Below are 26,210 nucleotides of genomic sequence, written 5' to 3' on the forward strand. Positions count from 1 at the left end.
CGCAAGAGGGGATTGCGTCCTTTAGTTTCGCTCGGCTCCACTTCGGCAATTTCCGTCCCTTTCCGGCCATCGAACTTGACTCTCCGCCCAGCAATCATTCCTGCGTTGTTTGGGGACAGTAGCAAGATGGCGGCGGCCCCGCTGTACTGTGTCTGCCGGCAGCCGTACGACGTGAGCCGGTTTATGATCGAGTGCGACATCTGCAATGACTGGTTCCATGGCAGGTACGTGACCTGGGGGAATTTTATCGCGCCTGGGGTCCGTTTTGGGCAAAGGACAACCCGGGAAAGGCAACGTTTCTCCGAACGGCGCACCGGTGGCTAAGTTAGCTTAGCTTTGGGGGGCTTTAAATCCTCTATTGACGCGAGTTGACTGAGGAAAGGAGACTCTCTTTCCCTGAAACCGCGTTGAATTTCTCCACCAAAATAGTGTACGAATGAGAAACGGAGTTTTGTTCGGATTTTAAATGTCGTTTTCGGCGAAATACCTTACATATATGTTATAAAAGTAGTTTGGGGTCGTCGAGCTGTTGTCAGTCAAGCTCAAGCGTCATTTACAAATGCGGTATGTTTACGTTCAAAATCAATCATTTTTGCTCCCTTTTCTGCGTTTTAATTTTTGGAAAATGGGTCATTGTTCTGGTCTGATTATTGAAAGTGATATCGTTGCAGTTTAAAACGTATTTACACTGGGACACTCCTCGGGCAACTTCCTCCATTGTTAAACGTGGCTTGCACACATTTTTGATTTGAACGCAACAGTCACGTATCCTTGGTGCAAATTTTGTGTTTTGAGTCCCACGTTTGCCTTAAAACCTTGACGTTTGAGAACAAGGGCATAGTTATTGTTGGGCGCTTTTGATTGACAGATTGAAATTTAAATCCCCTTTTCGAGACGCATGGCTGAGAGGACCCCTTGAGGTTGTAACTGGAACTGCCAATCAGAAGAGCAGATTTGTAAAAACGCCGCTACCGCAACCCAAGTTTGATAAAAAAAATCTCCAGATTGGTTGTCATTTCCCCTTTATGATGTAATTGACTAGAAGCCAGTACTGAATCATTCTTATGTGAGGCATTTCTCAGCAACTTCTGCTTCCTGTGTATTAGTCACATCAAGTGCCCCTTTGTTACGTTATCATTGCTTCTTGCGACTTATCGTTACACGACATTATTGTTGTTGTACTAGGTCTACTATCAAGTTCAGTGGTGAACGTGTCAGTGAATTGTTATAATCTGTTAGTTTGTTAGCAACCATCTTCAATTAATCCAGTGGTTCTTAACCTTCGGTTTGATCGAACCCTAGGGGGTTCTGTAAGTCAATTTTAGGGATTCGGTGGAGCCTCTCTGTGGAGCTCGAAAAGACAATTATGAATACCTTTTATTAAATAATTGAAATTCAGTATAACCTGGTTTGACAGCATTTTTTCAGTACAACAATGCTCTCAAAGTGTTTGTGTCAACAAATTAAAAAGTATCCAGTTATTGCCACAAAAGCCCTGGAGGCCTTTTTTTCTTTTTTCAAACCATTTGTTACAATCTTTCGGAGCAGTCTTTTTCTGACATAAAAACAAAGAAAAGCAATAGAATTTGTTGTCAAAACATGAGAGTAGCACTTGCCAAAGGTGAAGTCGGGTACTGTACAGTGAAACCTCGGTTCTCGACCATAATCCGTTCCAGAACCCTGTTCGAAAACCGATTTGTTCGATCACCGAATTAATTTTTCCCATTAAAAATAGTGTAAATCGTTTTAATCCGTTCCAACACCCTGAATGTTTAACTTGAATGTTTAACGTAAACACAAAGCTAACCCAGGCTAATCGTACGTCCGCGTTATCGTAATCTTCCGTACGAAAGATTACGCTAACATGAACGTATAAAAATTTAAAAAAAGGATAAAGAAAAGAATCATGAATAGGATTTCTTACCTTTGTGGTGGTCAGCAGAAGCCGTGCTGTATTCCTTAGCAAGATCAAACACTCGCACACCTCCTTCATATTTTGCTATCATTTCTTTCTTAAATGCAATAGTTGTATGCACTACTTTTCTTTTTTCACCTGCAGCAACTTTGCTGCTTGCACTGACTTTCTGCGGAGGCATAATTAGGGGCTAAAACACTTGGTACACCTATATTAAAAGTGAAAGCAAAACGAAGCACGTCCGCACGCGATAACAGTTGGTCAGGAAAAGAGCGATCTACACTTGTACGCCGCTCAGCATCGCACCCTAGCGTACGCACTCACGCATTACTGGCGTTCGAACTCCGATTTTTTTTGACCGAACAGCGAAGCAAGAATTTCTCAATTTTTAGTCGGACTCCGATTTGTTCGAACTGAGATGCGTTCGAAAACCGAGGTTCCACTGTATATGTAAACTAGTCTCTCAAAGGCAACAGCAGAGGTTACACTGATTTGCATTTCTGTGATGTATTGTGAGTTGATGGGCTGTGTTGGTTTTCTTCCGCACAGTTCTTTTTGTGCACCAGTAGAAAAAGAATGTCTTGAATGAAATGATTTTTTTTTCTTTAAAGAAGGGTTAAGTAAATGCACATATGAATTGGTGGGGTTCGGTAGCTCCAACAGGGTTAGGGACCACTGAATAAATCAATATTTAAGGCCATCACTAAGAGAACAATGATTGTGCTTAAATCTAGCTTTCTTATCCCAGGGTTGAAGGTGTGCTTAAAAAATGAAGTTAACAGGAGAAAAGAAATTGTCACTGATGGATTTTATTTAGTATTTAATTAATGCCCACCTCTGCCCACCTCTGGGTGCACACCTGTAAAAATTGTCTCTAGTGTCAAGATCTCCTCATTTGGCTTTTAGTTGCAAAAACAAAAAAAACAAGTTGCATCACATTCCCACACCACTGTCAGGACCTGATCCTGCCCAGAGGGGAGGGTGTGTTTGCACAACATTGCAACTCTTTTTAGAAAAAAAAGCGCTTTCTTTGAAATGGCAGAGGTGATTGCATAATGGTTTGAAGAAATAGAAGCCGCATAATCGGGGTGTGCAGGTCAGCAGAAGTAATATAGGAACTTCTAACATTGACATGTATTTTTTATCAGACAGACTTGAAGAAACATGAAAGGAATTTGGGGTATTGTTAGTTACCCTTGTGGTTTTATTTTTTATTTTCATGAGTTGTTGTTTGTCTTAAGAATTTCTACCGTCCAAAAACATCTTGCTTTTTAGTTGCTTCATGGAAGCATCAGTAGTTCTTTAAAAACACGTCCTGTAAATGTACAATTGATATGTGACGACCAGATAGAAAAATCTCTGCCGGTAATGTTGTACTTGGGTGCATAACATATAACGTTCCTGTATTTATCTGTGATTTGTGTTGTTGTGTATGACATTAAGAGATTAGAACTTGTTTTCCAATCCGTCAAAATCACATGTACTTGTAGTGTAATCCGCGAAAGATTGATTGTGTGCTATTGTTCAAACCACGGTCGCTATTTTTGTATTTGTAACTTAGAGTGTGTCTGGCTATAAAAAAATTGTGTTAACTTGAATGGGTATCAACAAATTGGAGTGCAAAGTTGTCTGTCTGTTGTTTGAGTAAAGTGATGATGTGATCCACTTTTATAATCACTGTATGAATATTTTAATGTATATTTTATAACTTTTCGGATGTTGTGTAAAAACATTCAAGTACTGTATTTTCCACTATATAATTTAAGTCATGTTTGTATAGCCCTTAATCACAAGAAGTCTCAAAGGGTTTGTAAGGCACACCAGATTACAGGGTGCACTGCCAAAAATAGTCTTTTGTCATATATTTTTCACTTATAAGGCACAAAAATAAGAGCCACTGTGTGTAGAGTACGGCCGCTGACTAAAATTGCAAAATATTGTACAAAATGGGATTCAAACTAGAGCAGTGAAAGTTAGGGTGCAAGTACATTACCATTAGACCAACAGTGGTACAAATGACATCCAAAATGGCATCAGAGCTTATTTCATTGTTGCACTAGTTTTACTCATGGTGCCAGCAACACTGATATGTAAAGTGTATTCTTGAACTGTGCGTCGATTTCCTCCCGGTTTAATATGTGTACATATGTAAAAGAGCTTGTATAGTATTTTGTTGAAAGACTTTCTGTTTTCTTCATTTACTAACATTCATTGGTGTAGAAGTAGAGAGACTGTTTAACCATTCAGAATGGACTATGCAAATCAGTGTTCTTGGCATCATGAGTAAAAAATAGTGTGATGATGAGATTAGATCCAAAGCCTTGTTATATGTAATTTGTACCACTGGTGGTCTAGTGGTAAAGTGTTGCTTTCCCACACGAATTTCGATTCCCGTTGCATTCAATGTTTTGCAATTATGTCAGTGATTTGATCAATCATTGCATTATCATTGCTAAATTATGGTAATACTGTAAACCCTTGTATTGTAACACGTATCTAAAATTTCTGTATTTAGGTCCGCCTTATAGTCCAGAAAATACGACGTGTCAGCATTTCCTTGAAGTCAATTTCCAAGCTCTGGGATTTGTCAACAGGTCAAACTTCTCCACCCTAAAGTTGTTTTTACTTGCCGGGCAACTAATTTAGGTGTTGGTTTGGGGGGGACTTGATGACATAACACAGATGGTGATTGATTTTTGTGACACAGAGCCAAGTTCACCTTGCAATTTGTCAACGTCTCGCCCTGTGTGTGAGGCTGCACTAAAGAAAGATGGATGGTCTTCGCAGAGGACCTTTTTAGTGTTTACACTAAGTGGACGGATGTAGAGTCACTTGGGATCGTTCATTTGCAGTTAAAGTTGTGTTTACATTCATTAGCAGGCCAGGCGGAGTGTGTGAGTTGGTGCCTGGAGGTCAGATAATGCTGCCGGAGCGAGCCTCCCCCCCTTATACGGCTTGCTTACTTAGTGATTCAAATAATGGCTGCCCTGCCTACGGTCTTTTGTTTCCCTCGGAGGACAATAAGGCCTTCACAGTGCAGGCTAATGAATCCGCCACACAGGAAGGAGGCCCCTGATGACAGGAAGTGGATGCTGGCCAAGCCAAGCGGGCATGTCCGTTTAAATAGGACATCCTGCTACCTAATCAGACCTGCACCGAGGCACAACAAATGCAAAAGTTTCTGTTGGGTTTGTTTAGTTATCAAACCAGTGAGCTGTTTCGTTTCCGATTTTTCATGGTGCCCATCTGCCTTTAAGAGAGCTTTTTTTCGGGGGGTGGCGGGGGTCACATTAGATTTGAGAAAAGGTGAACTGGGGTATGTTGGAGAGTTTTGTCATCCTGATCCCTGCAGGTGTATTTTCCTGTTTATCAGTGAAACATGAAAATGGTGAAAGTAAGTAGGCCTGTTTCAAGTAGTCCAAACGTCAACCCAAACTCCAAGAAAGACAGAAAAAAGAAGAGTTAATTCAAGCACTATAAGAAATGCACATACATGCACGTGCATCATGAACGTGCCGACTTAAGCTGCATTCACGACTTTAAGCCAAGAGATGAATGCAGAGAGTAAAAAAATCCAAATTACAGCTCTTCTAAGGGTTTTTAACTATGAGTAAGTGTGACTCACTAGTATTTTTGTGAATTTTGTGGAATGGCTATGTGTAGCCCGAGTTAACAAATATAACAAATATTGACATATTTGGTTTATTTAATTGTGAAAATTATCTGTAAGACTACATTCAAAGTGGAAAAGTTGCAACATGGGTTTGAAATGCGTGCAACTGCTTATGAATTGTTTTAGGATTTGCCATTGAACAAAAAAAAATTTTTTCAGCACTTCCAAGTTTTTCTTCGAGACTTTTTTTGACATGTCCTCAAAAGGCAGAGCCTTTGTCACATCAAATTATGGTTAAATCAATATTTGATGACTACAACAAAGAAATAGATGGAACAATAATTAGTATGCGGGCAGCGCGGCGGTGCAGTGGTTAGCGCGTGTGTGGCACAGTTCTGAGGTCGTGGGAACCTCCTGTGGGGGTTCAAATCCAGCTTCCGGCCTTACTGTGCAGAGTTTGTATGTTCTACGCGTGGGATTCCTCCGGGCACTCCGGTTTCCTCCCACATTCCAAAGACATGCATTTCAGGTGAATTGGCCGGTCCAAATTGTCCCTAGGTGTGACTGAGCGAGTGAGTTGTCTGTCCCCGTGTGCCCTGCAATTGGCTGGCAACCAGTTCAGGGTGTCCCCTGCCCAATGCCCGATGGGCTCCAGCACCCCCGCGACCCTACTGAGGATAAGCGGTACAGCTGATGAGATGAGATGAGATAATTAGTATGCACATTCATAAGGGTGTAGAAAGAAAGGCAAATGTTTTGTCTTACTCCATTTACTGTGCTGTAAACAAAGAATGGTGAGAATGCCAACATTGTCAGATTATGTGATGACACCGGCAAGGCGAGTGACGCAACACGTCACGTTTTTGTGGGAGGCAGGAAATACTTGAGCCCCCTCGCTTGCCCAGACCCATTTTCTACCTTAGCGTGGGTGACTCTCACGAGCTGTTATTTTCCTTTTCCCGCCACAGTGAAGGAGTTATTTGAGGTCGGTTGCCGGCACACACAGAGAGTGAGTGAGTCATGCGTTCTTCCATTTGAGCACATGGTAGAAAAAGGAGTCAGATACTATAGCCAAGCACCGCTAATGTGTTAGCCGGCTAGGGGAGTAAGGGAATACATGTAACAGCGATACATGTTCGGGATACAATTATATTCCATTCCAAAAAAATATATTTTGTGAAAATAAGTATTATTTTACAGGATTACAATTGAATTTAAGAGCATTTTTTATGTTGCACACTACAGGGGACAATGTCTGGTTTGCGTTAGTTTGAACTCTTTATTCTAGCTGTGTCTGCATACGCAATGTCCGGTCGTGCCGCTCTCTCTCTCTCTTCCATCTCATTCATTCAACACAGACGCAGCACACTCCGGAAAAACTTAAGAAAAAAGACAAAAATGGAAAAAAAGAAACAAAAGGAAAAACAATTGCAAAAGAAAAAGGAGAGACGGAGCAAAACAATGTATAAACTTAACATATTTATTTAAACACTTGAACACTGAAAAAAACTGATATATAATTAAAATATTTATAAATCTACAAAAAGAAAGATAAAATACAAAACAAATTTAACCTTTTGTGCTCAACAAATTAAAGTCAAAGGCACAGAATCCCTCAAATGTATAATGACCAATCATAAAAGAAGAAAGGCGTCTCGGCGGGAACTAGCTGTTGATTGGTGGGAATCCGGCTCCCTCAGTTTACTAACCCTAACCCTACACTAGTCGGGTGCTGTCAAATGTCAGCCCCCATTCACCTTTCCTTTCTGAGCATTAGTAAATACTATATTCGTAATCACTAACTATGCGGTATTCGTTATTTTGAAGGATGACATGATCCGAGCGGAACGGCAACTGAGTGGGTAGCGCGTCTGCGGCACAGTTCTCAGGTCATGTGATCAAATCCAGCTACCAGTCTTCCTGTGCGGAGTTTTTATGTTCTCCCCTGTGCTTGTGTGGGTTTTCCTCATGTCAGTTTAATTGGCTGGTTCAAATTGTCCTTAGGTGTGAATAAGCATGTGGTTATTTGTCTCTGAGTGCCTTGCATTACTGCAACATCATAGTGTTCGGATTACGTTACTGATTACATTTTTCAACAGGTAACTAGTAACTGTTTTTGATTACACTTTTAAAGTAACCCTGTGTGTTAGTCCAAGTAAAGCACTGGGGAGGAGGAAGCACATCTTGCTCTAAAAATTCTCAGCGCTCGCAGATGCAGGAAACTTTAAAGACTTTAAAGTATCAGTGCTTTAGTCCAATCAAAATGCTTAGGGGTCACAAGGTTCGGCCGCTTCCTGATAACTACCCCTGCCCTTACTTTTTATTTTTTAAACTTTCCTGCAAGTAGATGACAGTCTTCCTCGCAGTTAAGAAGAGCTCACAGTGACGCCTGGCAACTGAAATGTTTTAAAATCTTTGTTGATCAAAATCAAAGTGCCTCGAGTCTGAATCAAGAAGCACTGAGAGGAAGGGAGGCAAACAGGAACAGGCAGTCATTTTAGGTCAAGTGGGGAGATCATGCCTTCTGGTTATATCCAGCTGTAAATAAATGGTGGTTTTGGTCTTTGTTTTTATCACGATTTTCATGTCTTGCATTAATATACTGCTGTCATGTTAATCCCTAAAATGTTTGTTTTGCAGCTGTGTTCATGTAGAGGAGCACCACGCTGTTGATATTGACGTTTACCACTGTCCCAACTGTGACATTCGACATGGACCCTCCCTGAGTAAGTTCTGGCTTTTTAATGGTTGTTCTTCTTTAGTATAAACTAAATTGTCTTTAATATTGTTGTTTGTGGGTTCTCAGTGAAAACACGCAACAACTGGCACCGTCATGATTACACAGAACCCAACGACTGTGCCAAGCCCGTACAGGCTGGCACCCCCGTGTTTGTCAAGAATCTGCAGAGCAGGAACTTCTCCAGGTACTTGTCCAGTCTCGGCCAATAATATTGGAGATGCTTCAAGACCATTTTTTTGTATTAATAAAAAAAAAGGTTGGCAAAAGTATTGTAACCTGCCAATACTAACAGATTTGCCACACTCATCCAGCATGCGCTGCCCTAACAATCATGAAAATAGTCATAACAATAAACAATCTCTGTTGCACAGTCACCGCTTACTCCCAGTTAGCTGCAAAAATAAACACAAGACAAGAATTACATCCAGTGTCCATTTATATAAAGCATACTATGTAAACTTAGCACTATTCCGAAAAAGTAATTGGAGGATCCTGTAAGAAATGCTAACATGGAATAAGTATGTACTTAGGCAGGGCTCTTCTTAAAAAATAAAAAATAAATGAACAACTGTTGTAGAAAAAAATACACGACCTGATTTAAAGGTTTTTTTTGTAAATCTCTTCAAAAAACTTTTTATGAAGATATTAATACTTAAGGGAATATATTATTTTATCCCTTTTGTTTTTACAGATTTCAAAAGCAGCTTTCTTTTTGTTCTCATTCTAAGTGTGTGCCCCATGTATGTACAACACAAGTGCCCCAAAAAGCCTAATCATACATATGACCTGGGGGTTTTCAATCGATGTATGTGTATTTATTGTCTTGTTATTTTATTGCTCAACTATTACCCACTGCTCTTTTAAGTCTGATTTAAACATAAAGGAAGCATTCAAGGAAGGTTTATTTTATTTTGACATTTTTTAAATTTATTTTTTCATTATAACTTTTTATTTATTTATATTGACAGAGGTTTGATTCATCCATCATACAGCAACACAAACACAAAATATATACAATTGAGATACCCTCATTTTTTGTTTTGATAACAATATTTATGCTGTCCTGTCTTTTTGGTTACTGATTCCAACAATACTGAAAATTATTTGGAGTATTAAGTATGTTTATGGTGTATAGAAGTCAATTTTAAAAGTTTACAATCATGATCCTTGGCAACCCTTACCTTTGCTTTTGTTGATCATTGCCGTTGCAATGTTTGCAGCTGCGAGGAAGTGGTCTTGCGCATGCGCGGCGAGCAGGTGACGCCCAAGTACCTCGAGCGTTCTGGCTTCCGTCACCCCATTATCGTCACGCAGATGGAGGGCCTGGGCCTCAAGCTGCCTCCGCCGACGTTCGGCGTGCATGATGTGGAGCAGTACGTAGGTAATGTTCTGCGATGTCTGTCCAGCTTCCTTCACATTGACGAGAAAAAATCCATAATGCATTTCCGGGTCAGTAGCTTATACGTCGTCTCCCCTCTGTTTGAGACGTCGCTTGCCGGCTCCAATTACAAGCCCATTACACGGACCTGCTGTGGCGTCGATCATTAAGTTTGCATGACTCCTTCTGAACCCCATGCACTCTGCCAGCTCTTGAGCACTCACCACAGGCGTTGGGACCAGACACTGGGTGTTGCATTACTTTTCTTGAGATGCTCATGTCTAACAACTTGTCATATGTGTTGAGGAGATGGCTGATCGACTCAAACCGTGGCCCTATAATTTTTGCTTTTCCAATTTCTAGCCGTAGATGGTGTAAAAAAAAAAACTGTCTCTAATTTTTATTTTGTCCATTTCTTATACTCTCAAAATGTTGCATACCAAAATTTGGTTGCGTACAGTGCAGGATAAGTGGGCATTCTGCGGTGTATAAGAAATACAAATTTCGTGTCCTGATTATTTATAAAAATTAACATTGATATAATAGTTCATGTATTTTTGCCCGGTATTCAATTCTTTATTTATTTATTTTACTGGATGAAAGTTTTTTTGTACCACTTGGAGGCACTGTCGATTTATTGCAGTGGTTGGCAACCTTTTTCTGTATGAAGGACTGGTGTAAAGGTCTGACAATACTTTTTTTTTTTTTTTTTACTGGTCCATGGCCAAGTGGTTGTGGACCACTGCTTTAGTCTTCTTTGTCCCCTTTTTTTTTAATGAATGTAGAAGTTGCGAATTTGTCTTTGGAAAACCTTTAATGGTTTTCTAGCTTATCTGGCCCAACTGGTTTCAGGCCATTTGTATTTTTGGCCATTCCAGCTGTTGTCTGTCATCAGACACACGCCTGCTGGGCTGTGCCTGTGCACACTTGTAAGGGTCTGTGGGTGTGAAGTGCAGCGGGTGACAAAGGGGGGGTGTTTGCAAGGAAACGCGAACAAGCAGCTGCTGAATCATACCTGGTGCCCCATTGTAATTTTTTTTAAGCATCCATCTTTTCTAGTGATTGTTTAGCAAAAAAAATGGCCACTGCATGCTGTTTAGTCCGACTGAGCACATTTGATGTCACTTTGTAGAGTTTCATACCATAAAACTTTACAGTTCATTTTTATCTTGTGATTGATATCTGTGATGCATCAATTTAGTTCATAAATGTTGGTGTCATTCCTTAGGTGGCGACAAAGTTATTGATGTGATTGATGTCGCACGGCAAGCCGACACCAAAATGAAGCTGAGCCAGTTCATCAAGTATTTCACCAGCCCGCATCGCCCAAAAGTGCTCAATCTAATCAGCCTAGAGTTCTCTGACACCAAGTGAGTGCCAGTTCCCAATCACACTCTGATTGCTTTTTAGTTCAAATACTAATGGAAATTTTGTGTCTGTGGAGGATGTCCAAACTGGTGCAAGTCCCCGATGTTGCTCAAAAGATGTCTTGGGTAGAAAACTACTGGCCAGACGACTCATTCTTCCCCAAGCCGTTTGTGCAGAAGTACTGCCTAATGGGCGTCAAGGACAGTTACACTGACTTTCACATTGACTTTGGAGGCACCTCCGTGTGGTACCACGTCCTCTGGGTAAGTGGTATATAAGCGTGTCAGTACAGGCCACCTAAGAGAAACAGAGCAGGTAAACATTACTGTCTCCAACAGGGCGAGAAGGTTTTTTACTTGATCAGGCCCACACCCGCCAACCTGGCGCTATACGAGACTTGGAGCTCCTCCCCCAATCAGAGCGAGGTCTTTTTTGGGGACAAAGTGGACATGTGTTACAAGTGTGCGGTGCCACAAGGAACCACACTGCTGATACCCACAGGTACAAAATGAACTGCAAATGTTTCCACCATTTTGTTTGTATGAAAACGTCATCTCTGCTGAAGAAATACTTTGTTTTAAACTGCAAATTAAATACATTATCGAACTAGATGCAAATGTGCAAAAGTGACAAAATAATTTTACCTATCTGTCAATCAAAGTGTCAGTGCCTTTCTTTGTCCGAGTGGGTGTGGAAAGGTTGGAATTAAGTAGGAGGAACGGGTCAGTAGGTCAGTCTTTCACATACCCGACCCCCTTCTGAAATCTGCATTCTCTCATGTAGGGTTCTTTTAAAAAAAAAAACACGAATGTTTATCTTTATGTGTTTGCGAGAAGATACAAATTTCACTGAGTTAAATATTTTTGTTAAGATAAGATAATTACACATGCAGGAATGTTTTGACTTGCAATTTTTTAAAGCAGCAGAAATAGTTAATGCTTGAGGCGCCTTCTGCAGGCTGGATCCACGCTGTGCTCACCTCTCAGGATTGCATGGCGTTCGGCGGTAATTTCCTGCACAACCTCAACATTGGCATGCAACTCAGGTGATTGCAACCCTTCAGAGATTTTATTGATAATCGGGTTCGATTTTAAACTTGTTTATCGTATACTTTGTTGGCCAGATGTTATGAAATGGAGCGTCGTCTCAAAACGCCGGACCTGTTCAAGTTTCCTTACTTTGAGGCCATCTGTTGGTATGTGGCCAAAAATCTCTTGGAAATGCTTAAAGGTGAGTTGAGTACCACTCAAAAGATGTTTTGAGACCTCAAATAAAAAATGCTTCAACTATGTAATTAATGTTTTTAAGAGCTACGAGAAGACACGCGTCCACCTCCGACATATCTAACAGAGGGCGTGAAGGCTTTAATCTGTGCACTAAAAACCTGGTTGAAAAGAGAGGTGAGTTCTTCTTACTGTGTGGCCACAAAACAGATCTCCTCAACATCTGATTTTGTTGTTATCTGCAGGTGACTCAGCCCAACAGCGAGGTCCCCGACCACATCAGGCCAAACCATCTCATTAAGGAGCTCACCAAGGAAATCAGACACCTGGAGGTAAGCACGCATTTGACGTTTACATGTGTATTCATCCTTGGATTCCCAAAGAGAGAGCCTCGACTGATGTATTAGGTGTCGTTTTGGTTTATTTGCAGGAAAAGCATCAATTTCACTATAGCAGCATGAAAACTGTGTGTCAGGGTAAAACAAACAAGTTACCATACAGTTTTATTAGTACAATTATGGTTTGTGCATCAACATTAAAACATCAAACATTCATTCACTCAGTGTTCCATGCACACCGATAACCACATTTCAACAAAACAAAAAAAGAAAAAAAACGTACCTCACCGTACCCACCAAGGAGGCTTAAGTGTTTAGTAATCCTTTCTGTTGTCAAAACAAGCATCGAACTCCTTCATGAATAAAATGAAGCAGGAGTTGAACTCCAGCCTTGGGGTTAAATATTTGTGGCTCAAGCTCAAACAAAGCGGCTTCCTATTTACCAACACCTGTCTGATTACATTTACAGGTCTCCCTCATGGGGAGCTACGGTGCCACTCAAAGGACAAATTTCACTAGCAAGTCCATTCAAGATTCCCATACATATAACAATCACATTTTTTCACATATAAGTCAACCTTTCTAACGGTCTGCAAGACATTGTGTTGAAATTAAATTTGGTTCTGGGAATGAAGAGGGGAATGTCTTTCTGTAAAAAACACTCAGTCAGCAAAATCAAAAGTCTGAGTCAGTGTTTTTGGGGCATTTCATCTTTAGAGTGACCTACTTGATTTATTGTGAAAGATTGGGATCCTGGCCAAACTTGTTATGTGTGGCCTGCGAGAGTAGAATGTGTTTCTGGGAAAGCTATCTGAAAAAAATCTTCAGCTTTTTTTTGCAATTTTTACATCTGGGGCAACGTACCTGACTACTTGTAAAAGATGGTGTTGGTATTTAATCTCATTCTGGACTACAAGAGTGGAATGTCTTTATGGCAAAAATGCTGAATTAAAACCAAAAGTGCTAGATCAGTTTTCAGTGGCATTTTTCACCATTAGGGTAAGTTATCTGACTGCCTGTGAAAGATGATGGTGAAGATGGTGATATCTAAGATCCTTCCCCCTTTTCCGGATTTCTGCGTTTGTTTGATATTTATCTTTCACAAATGTTTCAAATCTTCAAACCAATTTCATTATCACACAGAGACAACCGAAGGAAATACAAAATGTACTTTTGAAATCTTGATATAGTTTGTTAAGGCACATGAAGAATCAAAACCATTTAAAACCTATCTGGCCCTATGTGAAAAAAGGTAATCGTTTCCTGAACCTAAAAGCGAGTTGGGCCACTTTTGGTAGCGATAACATAATATTCCCATAACATATATATATATATATATATATATATATATATATATATATATATATATATATATACACACATGTATAATACCCATAACATTCAAGGAAACTGTGCGGGTCAGATGTATCCACATTTCGTTCTGTATACACGTGTACTAGAATGACAATAAAGTATATCTGAATCTGAATAAATCAAACGTTTACGATAATTAGTATTGAGTCTTTCACAACCTTGTAAAGGAATTTTGGCCCACTCTTCTTTGCAAAATTGTTTTAAATCTGCAAAGTTGGGGGTTTTTCTAGAATAGAGTACCCGTTGAAGGTCACACCAGAGCATCTCAATTGAATTTAAATCTGGATTTAGACTTGGCCACTCCAGAAAGATCTTTTTTTTTTTGCCACTCAAAGGTGGACTTGCAGTTGTGTTTTGGATTGTTGTCTTGCTGCATGATCCAAGAGCGCTTGCGTTTTAGGGCACGAACTGATGGCCGCAAGTTATCCTTTAGGAGCTTCCAATAAATACCAAAATTCATTGTTCCATCGACCACAGCAACGTGTTCTGGTCCTGAGTCAACAAAGCAGCTCGCTAACAGGTTTAGGGTGGCAATTCCTTTTTCACATAGTGGCAAATATATATTTTTTTGTGACTAAATAAATGGAATCAACATTTCAAAATGGCAGAATAGCGCAAAGTGGTGAGTTCAAGACCCCAGTGTGGAGTTTTGCATGTTCTCCCCGTGCTTGCGTGGGTTTCCTCCGGGCCCCGGTTTCCTCCCACATTCCAAAAACATGCATGTCAGGTTAATTGGCCGGTCCAAATTGTCCCTAGGTATGAATGAGCGAGTGAGTTGTCTGTCCCTGAGTGCCCTGCGATTGGCTGGCAACCAGTTCAGGGTGTCCCCTGCCCACTGCCCGAAGATAGTTGGGATGGGCTCCGGCTCCCCCGCGACCCTACTGAGGATAAGCAGTGCAGATGATTGATGAAACATTTCAAAACTGCATTTTGTATTTCTTTGTGTGATATTAAATATGTTTGCTAATCGGAAACATTTGTGAGTGATAAATATGCAAAAAATAACATTAAGTTCAGAAAAGGGTGCAAATACTTTTTTTACGGCACTGTACATACTTATATCCCAGACAAATCCATTATTACCACTCTCGCTCTGCTCACTGGTGATACTCAAGCTACATGTAAAACATTTTTTACCTGTCATTTAATATTTACTAAGTGCAGATGATTGATGAAACATTTCAAAACTGCATTTTGTATTTCTTTGTGTGATATTAAATATGTTTGCTAATCGGAAACATTTGTGAGTGATAAATATGCAAAAAATAACATTGAGTTCAGAAAAGGGTGCAAATACTTTTTTTACGGCACTGTACATACTTATATCCCAGACAAATCCATTATTACCACTCTCGCTCTGCGCACTGGTGATAATCAAGCTACATGTAAAACATTTTTTTACCTGTCATTTAATATTTACTAAGAAATTTGAATGTAGACAAAATGTAGACAAGTAAAAAAAAAAAACTAGCTCGGTACTTTACAACCTGAAAGTCTGTCTTGATCCGCAGGATGAATCCAGCGGCGTCAGTGGTGTCGGTGTCAAGCCGGCCAAATCTCAGGGAAATGTTTGCGTAGTAGGGGGTGCTAGTGGGTGCTCGTCCACTCGCTCCACGCTGGAGCGTCTTTGCCAAGCGCGGCAAGCGCGGCGTGCTGCTCGGCGCCTGCGGGAGCAGCAGCGACACGCGCCCCGGATGCCATCCAACCTCGACATCCTGGAAAGGCATACCATGGACGTGCTCAAGAGGTTGGAGGTTGGACCCCTAGAGGAGGTACCAGGAGAAAGACTCAGTTTTATTATTTAACTTCCATGATGCCTTTGGAACAGCACCAACCTGTTGTTTGCACAATGCAGGATCCGGCGTTCTGCGCGAAGGTTCGCGGGAAGCTCAACAAGGCGTCAACGGCCTCAGCCGCTGCTGCAGCAGAGTCCCTTGAGGAGAACCACCTCAGACTCATGCTGGTCAATGGCAGGATCATACGGTGAGACTACTTTTTTGGGGAAGGGTCCCTTTATGGACAGTCTAGTTGAGGGGCATGAGTGGCATCCCTGTCATCCTAGCAGGAGACACCAGGGACGGCCCTGGGCACACTAGTCCAGTTTTTCCCAACCCATTTTAAGCCAAGGCACACTTTCCCCAAAAATATTTGAAAATTAATTCCTGGCACCGTTTCTTTATTTTATTTTGTTTATTTACGCTCAATGTGTAGTATAAATTGGCCGTGTAAAGTTGTTTGGGTTAATACTTTTGCTGTAATTTAGAATTTCACTGTTACTTTTCTTAAAATGTGTTTTCTAGAAAACAAACAACATAATATTCAAAATGAGCAAAAATAATGTGCCGGTGGATCAAAAAAAACAAAAAGATTGTTCCTTTCTTTTTTTTTTATAATAAAAATATTTAACAATTAATTATTTGGTTAAATTATCACGTTTCCCAAATTGACAAAATAAAGTTTTTTTTTTTATCATGTGTGGTCGTAGTGGCCCAGCAAGTGATATATTGGTTAGCGATTTTAGTCAATAGTTTTGCTGCAATTTTAGATTTTACTGTATGTTTAAGCTTTTTTTTTTCACGGGTTAGGGTTATTTGTATTTGTTTTTCTAGAAACAAAATGACAAAAATATTTCAATAAGATAAAAGTTATCTGCTAGTGGAACATTTTTAGTATAATAAGAAAATGATCAAAATCATGTGCAATATTATTACTTATTTATCACCTTCAACACCTTCATAAAACTGAATAATAAAAGTGAATAAGTTATTAAATATTTAATTAGCAGTTAATTAGTTTATAAGAAGATAATTAGTAATCTCCTGCCATTTACTGATATGGATAAATGTTACTTGACTGAGCACTGGAAGAAAGCAAAGATATACTGTACTGACCAATGGCATGCTTTTTCACAAAGATAAAACTGGGCAATTTCCTGTGACACATTATGCAAGGTCTCACAGCACATAATTGTACCCGGCACACTGATTGAAAATCACTGTACTAGATAGACAAATAATCTACTGTCCTGGAGTTCCCAAATTCCTTCGTAGAAAATATAGAAATTAGGCCATCTCCAAGAGCTAACAATTACACATAGACGTTGTAAACACACGCATTAATACCCCATAAAAATCAGTCTGACACATTTGTATTAATTTATCAATAAAAAAAAAAAATCACCAAACCAATTAACCAAACACTAAACTGGTCTTGGGTTAAGCATGTTGACAGTTACAGAAGCATCTTCATACAGCAGTTCTGCCAATGTTTTCTGTAGCTGGTTTTATTGATTCATTGATGGACATTTTACTTTTTCCCCTCTGTTCATCCAATTACACGGTTACAATGAATAAAAAAAATCCAAAATTAATGAAATGTTTGAGAACAAGACAAAAAGGGCTATATTAAAAAGCTGAGGGCTATCTTGGTCCTGTCCCCTAAATGTTATAAACACATTGCGATGGAGTAATACATTTAGGAAACCAAAGCACCAAAGAAGACAAAGGGTGTTTTCAAAACGTTTCCCCAAAATTTGTTACAAATTTCACCTCTACTTTTTTAGAGACTCGAGGGTAAAAAAAAGACCAAAAAAAAAAAACGACCAAATATTTAATTCAAGCAAAACAGCCTGGTGCCAGGCCAAGAGAAGATTGGGTTCGGCTGCTTGGAGCAAATGTTGGTCGGGAGCTGCAGTACCCAATTTGTCGTTAGAGACCCCACAAAAGCAGACCATACGAAAGTAGAAGTTTCTCGATTTTGTTGTTATTTTTGGGGGATATGAAACGTATCTTGATACTCGTGGAGGCCTAAGTAAATTGAAAATCAGTGTGTCTGTTTTGGAGCCTATAAATCACATACAAACATGCACACAAATAAGAGTTATGAAGTAGTTTAGAATAGACTTAGATATATGACCATATTTTCCTCTGAGATAAAGGCTACATTTGATTATGTATGATAAACTTGTCGAGTTTTTTTAAGACGTACAACATTTTCCTAATGAATCAGTACGTTTGAGTCAGTGTCCATAACAAGTTAGCTTGCCTGACACTACGCCTTACTACAAGCCCCTAATACTAAAGATTGATATAACTATAGACTTTGTTCCTAATTTTGGTATCATCATTCATATTCAGAGATGTAAGGTGGCCTGGATCCTGGCCAATCAAAACGCAGTCTGAAAGTTACCCTGGAAACAAGAACACTGATGTCAAATCGGACCAGATCGATCGAGAACGACACTTGCGCACAAAAATAATTGGTGAGTCCAATTGTTGTTTGGTTTATAACTCACATTAATAAGAATGATTATGCTGGATTAAATCAAATGATATGTGCAGAGCGAGTAAAAACTGAACTCAGGGAAGAAGCATCAGGACACTCTTGCGCATCGGACACTGATTCGGACATTGACGTCCCCACACAGGTAAAATATAAGTGTTTATAGAAGATATTTTAATGTTATTGCTATTTAAAATGCTGGAAAAATTAATTTAAATTGTCAGAGTGAAGTTGTTCTGTTAAGATTTTTATTGTGATGAAAATAAATTAAAACAAATACAAATGCCTGTTAATCATTTACAGTGGCAAAAATGAGTACTTAAACACCCTGCTATTTTGCTATTTCTCCCACTTAGAAATCAGTTAGGGGTCTGAAATTTTCATCGTAGGTGCATCCCCACTGCGAGAGGGATAAACTAAAAAGAAAAATCCAGAAATCACAATGCATAATTTTTTTAACAATTTATTTGTTATATAGCTGCAAATAAGTTTTCAAACACCTGATAAAAAAGAATGTTAAATTTGGTACAGTAGCCTTTGTTTGCTATTACATAAGTCAAAAGTTTCCTGTTGTCTTTCACCACGTTTGCACACACTGGGGATCTTAGCCCACCCCTGCACACAGATCTTCTCTAGATCACTCAGGTTTCTGGACTGTTGCTGAGAAAAACGGAGTTTGAGCTCCCTCGAAAGGTTTTCGATTGGGTTCAGGTCTGGAGACTGGCTGGGCCATGCTAGAACCTTGATATGCTTCCTACGAAGCCATGCCTTAGTTTTCCTGGCTCTGTGCTTCGGGTCGTTGTCGTGTTGGAAGACCCAGCCACAACCCAGCTTGAATGCTCTGACTGAGGGTCGGAGGTTGTTCTCAAAAATATCACAAGACACGGACCCAATCATCCTCTCTTCAATCCAGTGCACCCGCCCTTTACCATGTGCAGAAAAACACCCCCAATTCATGATGCTACCACCCCATGCTTCACAGTAGGGGTTGTGTTCTTCGGGTTGTACTCTTCATTCTTCTTCCTCCAAACACGCTTAGTGGAATTGTGACCAAAAAGTTATATTTTGTTCTCATCTGACCACAAAACTTTCTCCCATGACTCCTCTGTATCATCCAAATGGCCATATGCAAAATTAAGACGGGCCTTGACATGTGCTGTTTTAGGCAGGGGAACTTTTCGTGCCATGCATGATTTCAGATCATGGCGTCTGAGTGAGTTACCTATAGTAACCTTGGAAATGGTGGTCCTAGCTCTTTTCAGGTCATTGACCCACTCCTGTCACGTAGTTCCAGGCTGATTCCTCACCTTCATTGTGACCCCACGGGGTGATATCTTGCATGGGGCTCCACTACGATTGAGATTGACTGTCATGTTTAGGTTCTTCCATTTTCTAATGATATCTCCAACAGTGGACTTTTTTTCACCAAGTTTTTGGGAAATTGCTCTGTAGCCCTTTCCAGCCTTGTGGAGGTGTACAATTTGGTCTCTGGTGTCTTTGGATGATAGCTCTTTGGTCTTCGCCATGTTACAAGTTAAGCTCTTACTGATATGATGGGGTGGAAAGGTGTCTTAATGCAGCTAAGGACCTCAAACAGGTGCATCTGATTCATGATGATACATGGAGTGCCGGTAGATTTCTAATGGGCGTACTAAAAGGTCTTTCAGGTTCAGAATTCTAGATGATACCAATGTATCACACCAATTAATTGATTGAAAAAAATCATGCATTGGGATTTCTGGATTTTTCTTTTTAGTTTATCCCTCTTACAGTGGACATGCACCTATGATGACAATTTCAGAACCCTCCATTATTTTTAAGTGGGAGAAATAGCAAAATAGCAGGCTGTTCAAATACTTTTTCTTCACTGCATATACCAGTGGAGCGGAACACTGCAAGCTAAACAAAAAGTCAGTGGAAAATTACCAGCTTCACACCAGTCTTTGGTCCAGACTGAATCCATCAGGTGGTCTGATAAGACTCTAGGCAAGACCCCTTTAACAATACACATCAGGTGGTCTGATAAGACTCTCGGCAAGACCCCTTCAACAGTACATCAGAAAACCCCTCAGAACAATGTAGATACCAGCTCAGTAGCCTAGATGGTAAGGCGCCCGCTTTGAGACTGGGAGGTCGGTGGTTCGCGCCCCGGCCGAGTCATTCCTAAGACTTAAAAAGTGGTCGGCGGCGCCCTCTGTTGGCTGCGGCTGCATCGGCTCGCTACAACGGGTCAGGTGCAATCGACATTTCGTTCTGTGTACATTGTTACACAGAATGACAATACAAGGAAATTATTATTATTATTATTATTATTATAACGCCTGGATGAACAGAAACATGAAGATGTCAAGTAAATGACTACATTCAAATTAATAGCTAATCAGAAGGCAGACATAATAAACATGTTATGGCTGAAAACTTTTGACAAACTCATGGCCCGAGAGATAAATGTTTTATTTTTGTACCGTAAATTCCGGACTATAAGCCGCTACTTTTTTCCCAAACGTTCAACCCTGCGGCTTATTCAGTGATGCGGCCAATTTATGTAATTTTTCTAACAGCCGCCAGCGGCGCTCGAGTTCAAGGCACATGACGCAGCTTACAAGCTAAACGCAATCGAGCAGTCCGATAAAGAAAGAAACAGAGCTACTGCACGCAAACTTTACCTTGCGAGCGTGTTGCTAGCGTGTTTTTGAATCAGGGAGCGTGGGCCGAAGTCTATATGACAAAGTCTCTATCCCATGCTAAAAGAGGACAACTTTGATGACGTCAGTTATAGGGAGGAAGATGAGAATGGTTTACCGTGGTTTCTACATGTACGGTATGTTTTTTTTAACAGACCCGTTAACTGAATTGCGAGCGAGTGTTGTTAGTAGCGTTTTGCTACCCTTCACAGGCACGGTTTGGGATTAAAGTTATATTATTATTATTAAAGCTTTGAAAACTCTCTCGGTGTACCGTCTTTCTTTGTAAATATGTGTGACCATGTATAATATGTATTTGCAACTGTATATTTTTGTAATGTATATATTTGTATTTATTTTGGACACTTATTCTGATAAGTCTTGCACTGACCAATTAAATAGAAGGGGCGTAACAGACGCGGGGAATGACGGGAAGTGGGGACCGGTAAAGGTGAGTGTTTGTGGACACGGCAGACAATAGTGGATATATATTTTTCCCACCCTTACCTTTGGAAATGTATACTTTTTTTCCTTGGATTACTTTTAACGGGACCTGGTCTGCATCAAATCTTAACTACCGTTATCATTTTCCGTTATTTTGCCGGCTGTAGTTTTTGAACTATGTATTTTATGTTCAGTTAAAATCGCGGGACTTAAAGAAGGGTTTGGGTTAATTTTGTGATTGTGTTACGTGTTTTAATGTGGGCGCATGTGGCTTATTTACAGGTGCGACTTGTGTGAGTACAAAAGCGGTTACCCTCTTAAAATGTGGTGGGTGCGGCTTATAATCAGGTGCACTCTATAGTCTGGAATTTACGGTACTTATTGTTTTTTTGTTTTATTTTAGTTTTATATTCTGTGTACAAAGACTTTTTGGGTGTCCTGAAAAGCGCTTTGAAAAAAAAGGATTTTATTATCAGTAATAAATTTTGAGTTTTTACATGAAGAGATATCAGTAGTTGCATTTCTTTTACATACCATTCAAAAACATTAGGTTACATTGGGCTCAATGAGGGCAGCTATTATGCTTATGTGGAACCTCAGTGAAACTTAATTTGACACCCCTGACAGATGCCCTTTTCAATATTACAACAATTCCTAATGGATATTTTATTTTTGTAGCGCAAAGTGTCGCCCCTGTCGTCCTCATCCGACGAGGACTCAGAGGAAGAGGAGCAAAGGAAGAAAGGACACACCATCGAGCTGGACCGATCTCGCCAGATAGCGCTCAAACGGTAAGGGTTCCAGGACAAGAAGAACATCCATTTTGGGGGCATCATAGCAGGTCAATAAATCCGTTCTGTGCTCGCCTCCGTAGAGAACGTCCTACCTCACCCAGCACAGAAGAAGCCATTCAGGGGATGTTGTCCATGGCGGGCCTGCTGTGCCCCACTAAGTCTGAGAAAGTGGCCTCCCCTCGAGAATCCTGGTGGTCCTCCAGTCCTGCAGCGCAGCATGGCCTAGGGCCCCACAAGCAGGGGAACACCAGCCCCATGGACAGCCAGGGCAACAGCAGCGAGGCCTGGGACAATCGGGGCCTGGCCACCCCAGAGCACAACTTCCAGTACTGTGAGCCCGACATGTCACCCCCACTGCACCCCTCCAAGAGGCACGCGCCCGACCCACCGCCAGTCAGCAATCAAGCCACCAAAGGTTTGCAACTATGTTATTTATCCTGAGGTCGAAGTACAGTAATATTTGTTATCCAGGTGTTGGGGACCAGAACCCCGTAGTAGTAATTGTAGTGTCGCACCATCATAAAAGCCCCCAAGGAGCAAACCTGGCTCGAAATGACGTCCTTACTGACTGAGAAATACGACTGTAATGAAATCACAATTGTAGATCTACAAATACAAACACAGTACACAGAATTGCAGTTGAATAAATGTTCTTTATCAAATTGGAGGGCTTCTCCTATTATAAAGAGGATTTGAGAGCCTCTGGCTAGCTGAACGCTAGCATCAGGTATCCTCGAGTTGCGCTAGGTCTTCGCGATGATTACAATACAACCGTCCCATATGTTTTGGTTTCCCATGAATTGTAGTCCCAGTTCCTCCGTTTCATGGGTAACGGATCTGGCGTTCGTGAGATACAGGCTTGGCAGTGGTGGCTTAAGAGAGTTGTTAACCTAGTCCTAGCAGTATGCTGAACCTGCTGCCTTGCTGTTGCTTCTCTCAGCGTCACGTCAGTTGCTTCCCTGACCCATTAACAATCCACCGAGGAGCATCTGCTGGCGTGCACTTTTTCTTTGCGCTATTTTGACTTTCTTCAGTCCGATTTAATTGATGAATTTATTTTCAGTGTAACGAGCCGCTAAGGCTACTAGCTGCTGCCATGATTCGCATTTTGCTTTAGGTGGACACATTTGACTTTTGTGCCCGCCCCGCTGTTTGACTGACTGCATACACCAGCCTATTACAGTTGCACACAATGTTACGTCCGCACAAAGACCTCCCTAACAGCATTTGCTGTGTGCTGTCTGCTGAACATAATAGACGACACATTGGTATCAATTAATATAAATACAATTCGATTCAGAATGCACAAAGCTGTGAACCAGCAACAATCAGTGCCAAATAGAGAGGGTGGTCTCTAGTCTTTTGCAGCTATCTTGTGTCTCTAACTGGTAATTAGTGTGTCGCAACATTATGGGGTTCATAAACTTCCTTTTTTCTATATTGGCCGCAGCTTTAAACACAATTCGAAAGTTAGCTTTTCAATGTCAACTTATTGGTTTTCCCTGTATTTTATCATCTCAAATTGTGTACGCCTCGTTTCCATGGTTAACAGTAAAAGGGGAAGCCACCTGATATGACTCTGATACAGAACCTTTATCATACGGTCACCGTTGAAGGCACCATCCTGCTTTCTACAGATTTTTCACTCTTATGTTCTAAAATTTCGAGTATGGCAAAAAAGGCCTGGAGAGGGGTAGGCACCCCTACGACCCTGGAAGTTAACGCAGTATAAAAAAAATTGTACAGGATTTTTTGTTTTTGTTTATTTACACTTTTTGTCACTTGTTCTTTGTTGTTGTTGGACCGATCTCGTCTTATTTCATTTCAAATCCAGTCACCTGTTGCGATTATAGATTGCCAAAACTGTGGTGGTATCTTACATAGTCTGTGTTGTTGTGAGCAAATAGTTGCCGTGTTGTGTTTGGAAGGTTCAATAACGCTTAAAAGGGGAATTGCAATAATTTATAAGGGTAGCAATTGACCGAGGCTGACAGGTATGGGTTTCAAATGCATTGTAATAATTTTAACATCTAATTAACACATTTTTAGAGTTGGGGAGTAACGGAATACATGTATCACAGAATACGAAATCAGAATATACAAAAGTATAATTGTGGTATGTTACAGAAAAAAGATGTCATCAAATTACAGGTACATTTGTTTAATTAAGGAATACCTTGCAGGTTTACAATTTTGTTTAAAACTATGTATTTACATATACATAATGCACAAAGAGACAAATTATGTATATCAATCACTGGCACGAGAGGGATGATTTTTTTTTTAATAAATCATAGAGCATCAGAATATGAAACCAATACATGTTAAAATTAAATTACCGCACAATTAACATAAAGCAAAAGGAACATAATGGAAAAACACTGAGAAAAAAGGAAATGATGAAAATATCAGTGTACAATTTTGCCTTGCTTTTCTTGAAAAACTGATCCAATGATGTCTGCTTTTGACAATCCGTTGGAAATGTGCGAGTTAGACATAGCGATAGCCGGACTTTTCGACACTATTTCCGGGTGATTCCTTTTCACAAATTCCAAAGCTTCATGGAGTTTTGCCAAAACGTCTTTAATTCGGGCTGATTGGATCATAGCTCCGTCTTGCTGGAACTCTGAACTGAGACATGGCAAAAAGAGCATGCCAGAATAACGCATGCGCACTGGTTTCCAGACAGATTTGAAGCAATTTGTTTACATTTGGAAAACTATGGGAGCGGCGAATACTGTTCTCTATTTTTGACTTCGCAACCAGAGGCAATATCTTGCCGTTCAGGTACCTCGTAACCTAAATTTTTTGCATATAGAGACATTTATTTGCAGAAGTCCTACAGTATTTGTTATTGGAGTAATTCAAAAGTAACCTAGTTATATTACGTCAATATTATAGTACTTGGACTACGTTACTGGTGACATTTTTCAACAGGTAAATGGTAACTGTATCGGATAACATTTTTAAAGTAACCCTCCCAACGCTGGTTGACTAGCAAAACGGCCTGGTGTTGCCAGGTCTATAAAAGATTGGATTGCGCTGCTTTGTGTGGTTGGAAGCTTGTTGTACCAGATTTTGCCGCCAGTGGGTGTTAAAGGCCACTCACAAGCAGATGTTCATTGATTTTTATAGCTGTTGCCTTGACACAAAACCTAACTAAAGACACTTGTGTTGGCCTAAAGTACCACTGTGTACATTTTTATTAAAATCAGTTCAGCCATTTGAGCCTATAAATCACATACACACACAAAAATTAGGATTAATAAAGTAGTCTATAATAGATCAATATATGTGACTCATTACAAATCTTCATCCCTGGTGACAGAAAGTATGACTGCTATGAAAGACATTGAAAAAAAAAAAATCCATGTTATGTGTATTTGTTGCAAATGTTCATTAATATCTAACCTGTATTCCACTCCCTATTTTTTTTTTCAGGCAAGCGTCCCAAAAAAGGCATGGCCACTGCCAAGCAGAGACTGGGCAAGATTTTGAAAATCAACAGGCACAGTCGTGTTTTTGTTTGAAAATTTTGAGAAGTTGTGTTTGTTTTTTTTTTTTTTGTTTTTGTTTTTTTTTTTTTTGGGGGGGGGGGGGGGTGGATGAAACTTTTGTGCATTTTAAAATCGAACGAGGTGACGTTGACAAATGCAAAGGGGTATGGACCACCTCACAGCAAGCACACTAACAATTTAATAAAGCAAAAGGGAGCAACTGTGTGGGCATTCGAGGAAGACAATGAGCTGTACCAACAGCTTTTGATGCTATGTTTTTTTTTCTTTATTTTGAAAGGTTACATTTTTGAAATGGTGCTCATTCTCTGTAAAGCTCACCAGCAATAAAGAACTCAAAAGGCGGCAGCATATCGCCAACCCTATTCGCTCTTCCTCGCCATTTTGACAGGCCCATTGCTGCCCCCTGTTGGTTTTAATAGGAATCTGCTAAAAAAGCTCATGGTTATTCTGCTTAATTTATTTTCCCATTACCTGTGATTTTTTTAATGTATTTATTGAGATACAATTTATTGAGTTTTATAATTTCTTTAAATGTGGCGT

General features: G+C 40.2%; 1 protein-coding gene across 1 annotated transcript; it reads left to right on the plus strand.

Moving 5' to 3' along the window:
- kdm7aa (lysine (K)-specific demethylase 7Aa) lies at positions 1-25,732 on the plus strand. The gene is made up of 18 exons (XM_088348741.1): positions 1-224; positions 8,169-8,254; positions 8,335-8,452; positions 9,489-9,649; positions 10,875-11,016; positions 11,091-11,277; positions 11,353-11,515; positions 11,972-12,059; positions 12,138-12,244; positions 12,323-12,414; positions 12,483-12,569; positions 15,461-15,721; positions 15,805-15,932; positions 18,086-18,210; positions 18,290-18,375; positions 22,037-22,149; positions 22,233-22,567; positions 25,594-25,732. The coding sequence occupies exons 1-18, from the start codon at positions 127-129 to the stop codon at positions 25,680-25,682; spliced, it is 2,466 nt and encodes an 821-aa protein (XP_088204867.1). The 5' UTR covers positions 1-126; the 3' UTR covers positions 25,683-25,732.
- The last annotated feature ends 478 nt before the right edge of the window (positions 25,733-26,210 follow it).

The sequence above is a fragment of the Urocampus carinirostris genome, chromosome 11, assembly GCF_059441175.1.
Source record: "Urocampus carinirostris isolate Australia breed hairy pipefish chromosome 11, RoL_Ucar_1.0, whole genome shotgun sequence".
In the NCBI taxonomy this organism is placed as follows: domain Eukaryota; kingdom Metazoa; phylum Chordata; class Actinopteri; order Syngnathiformes; family Syngnathidae; genus Urocampus; species Urocampus carinirostris.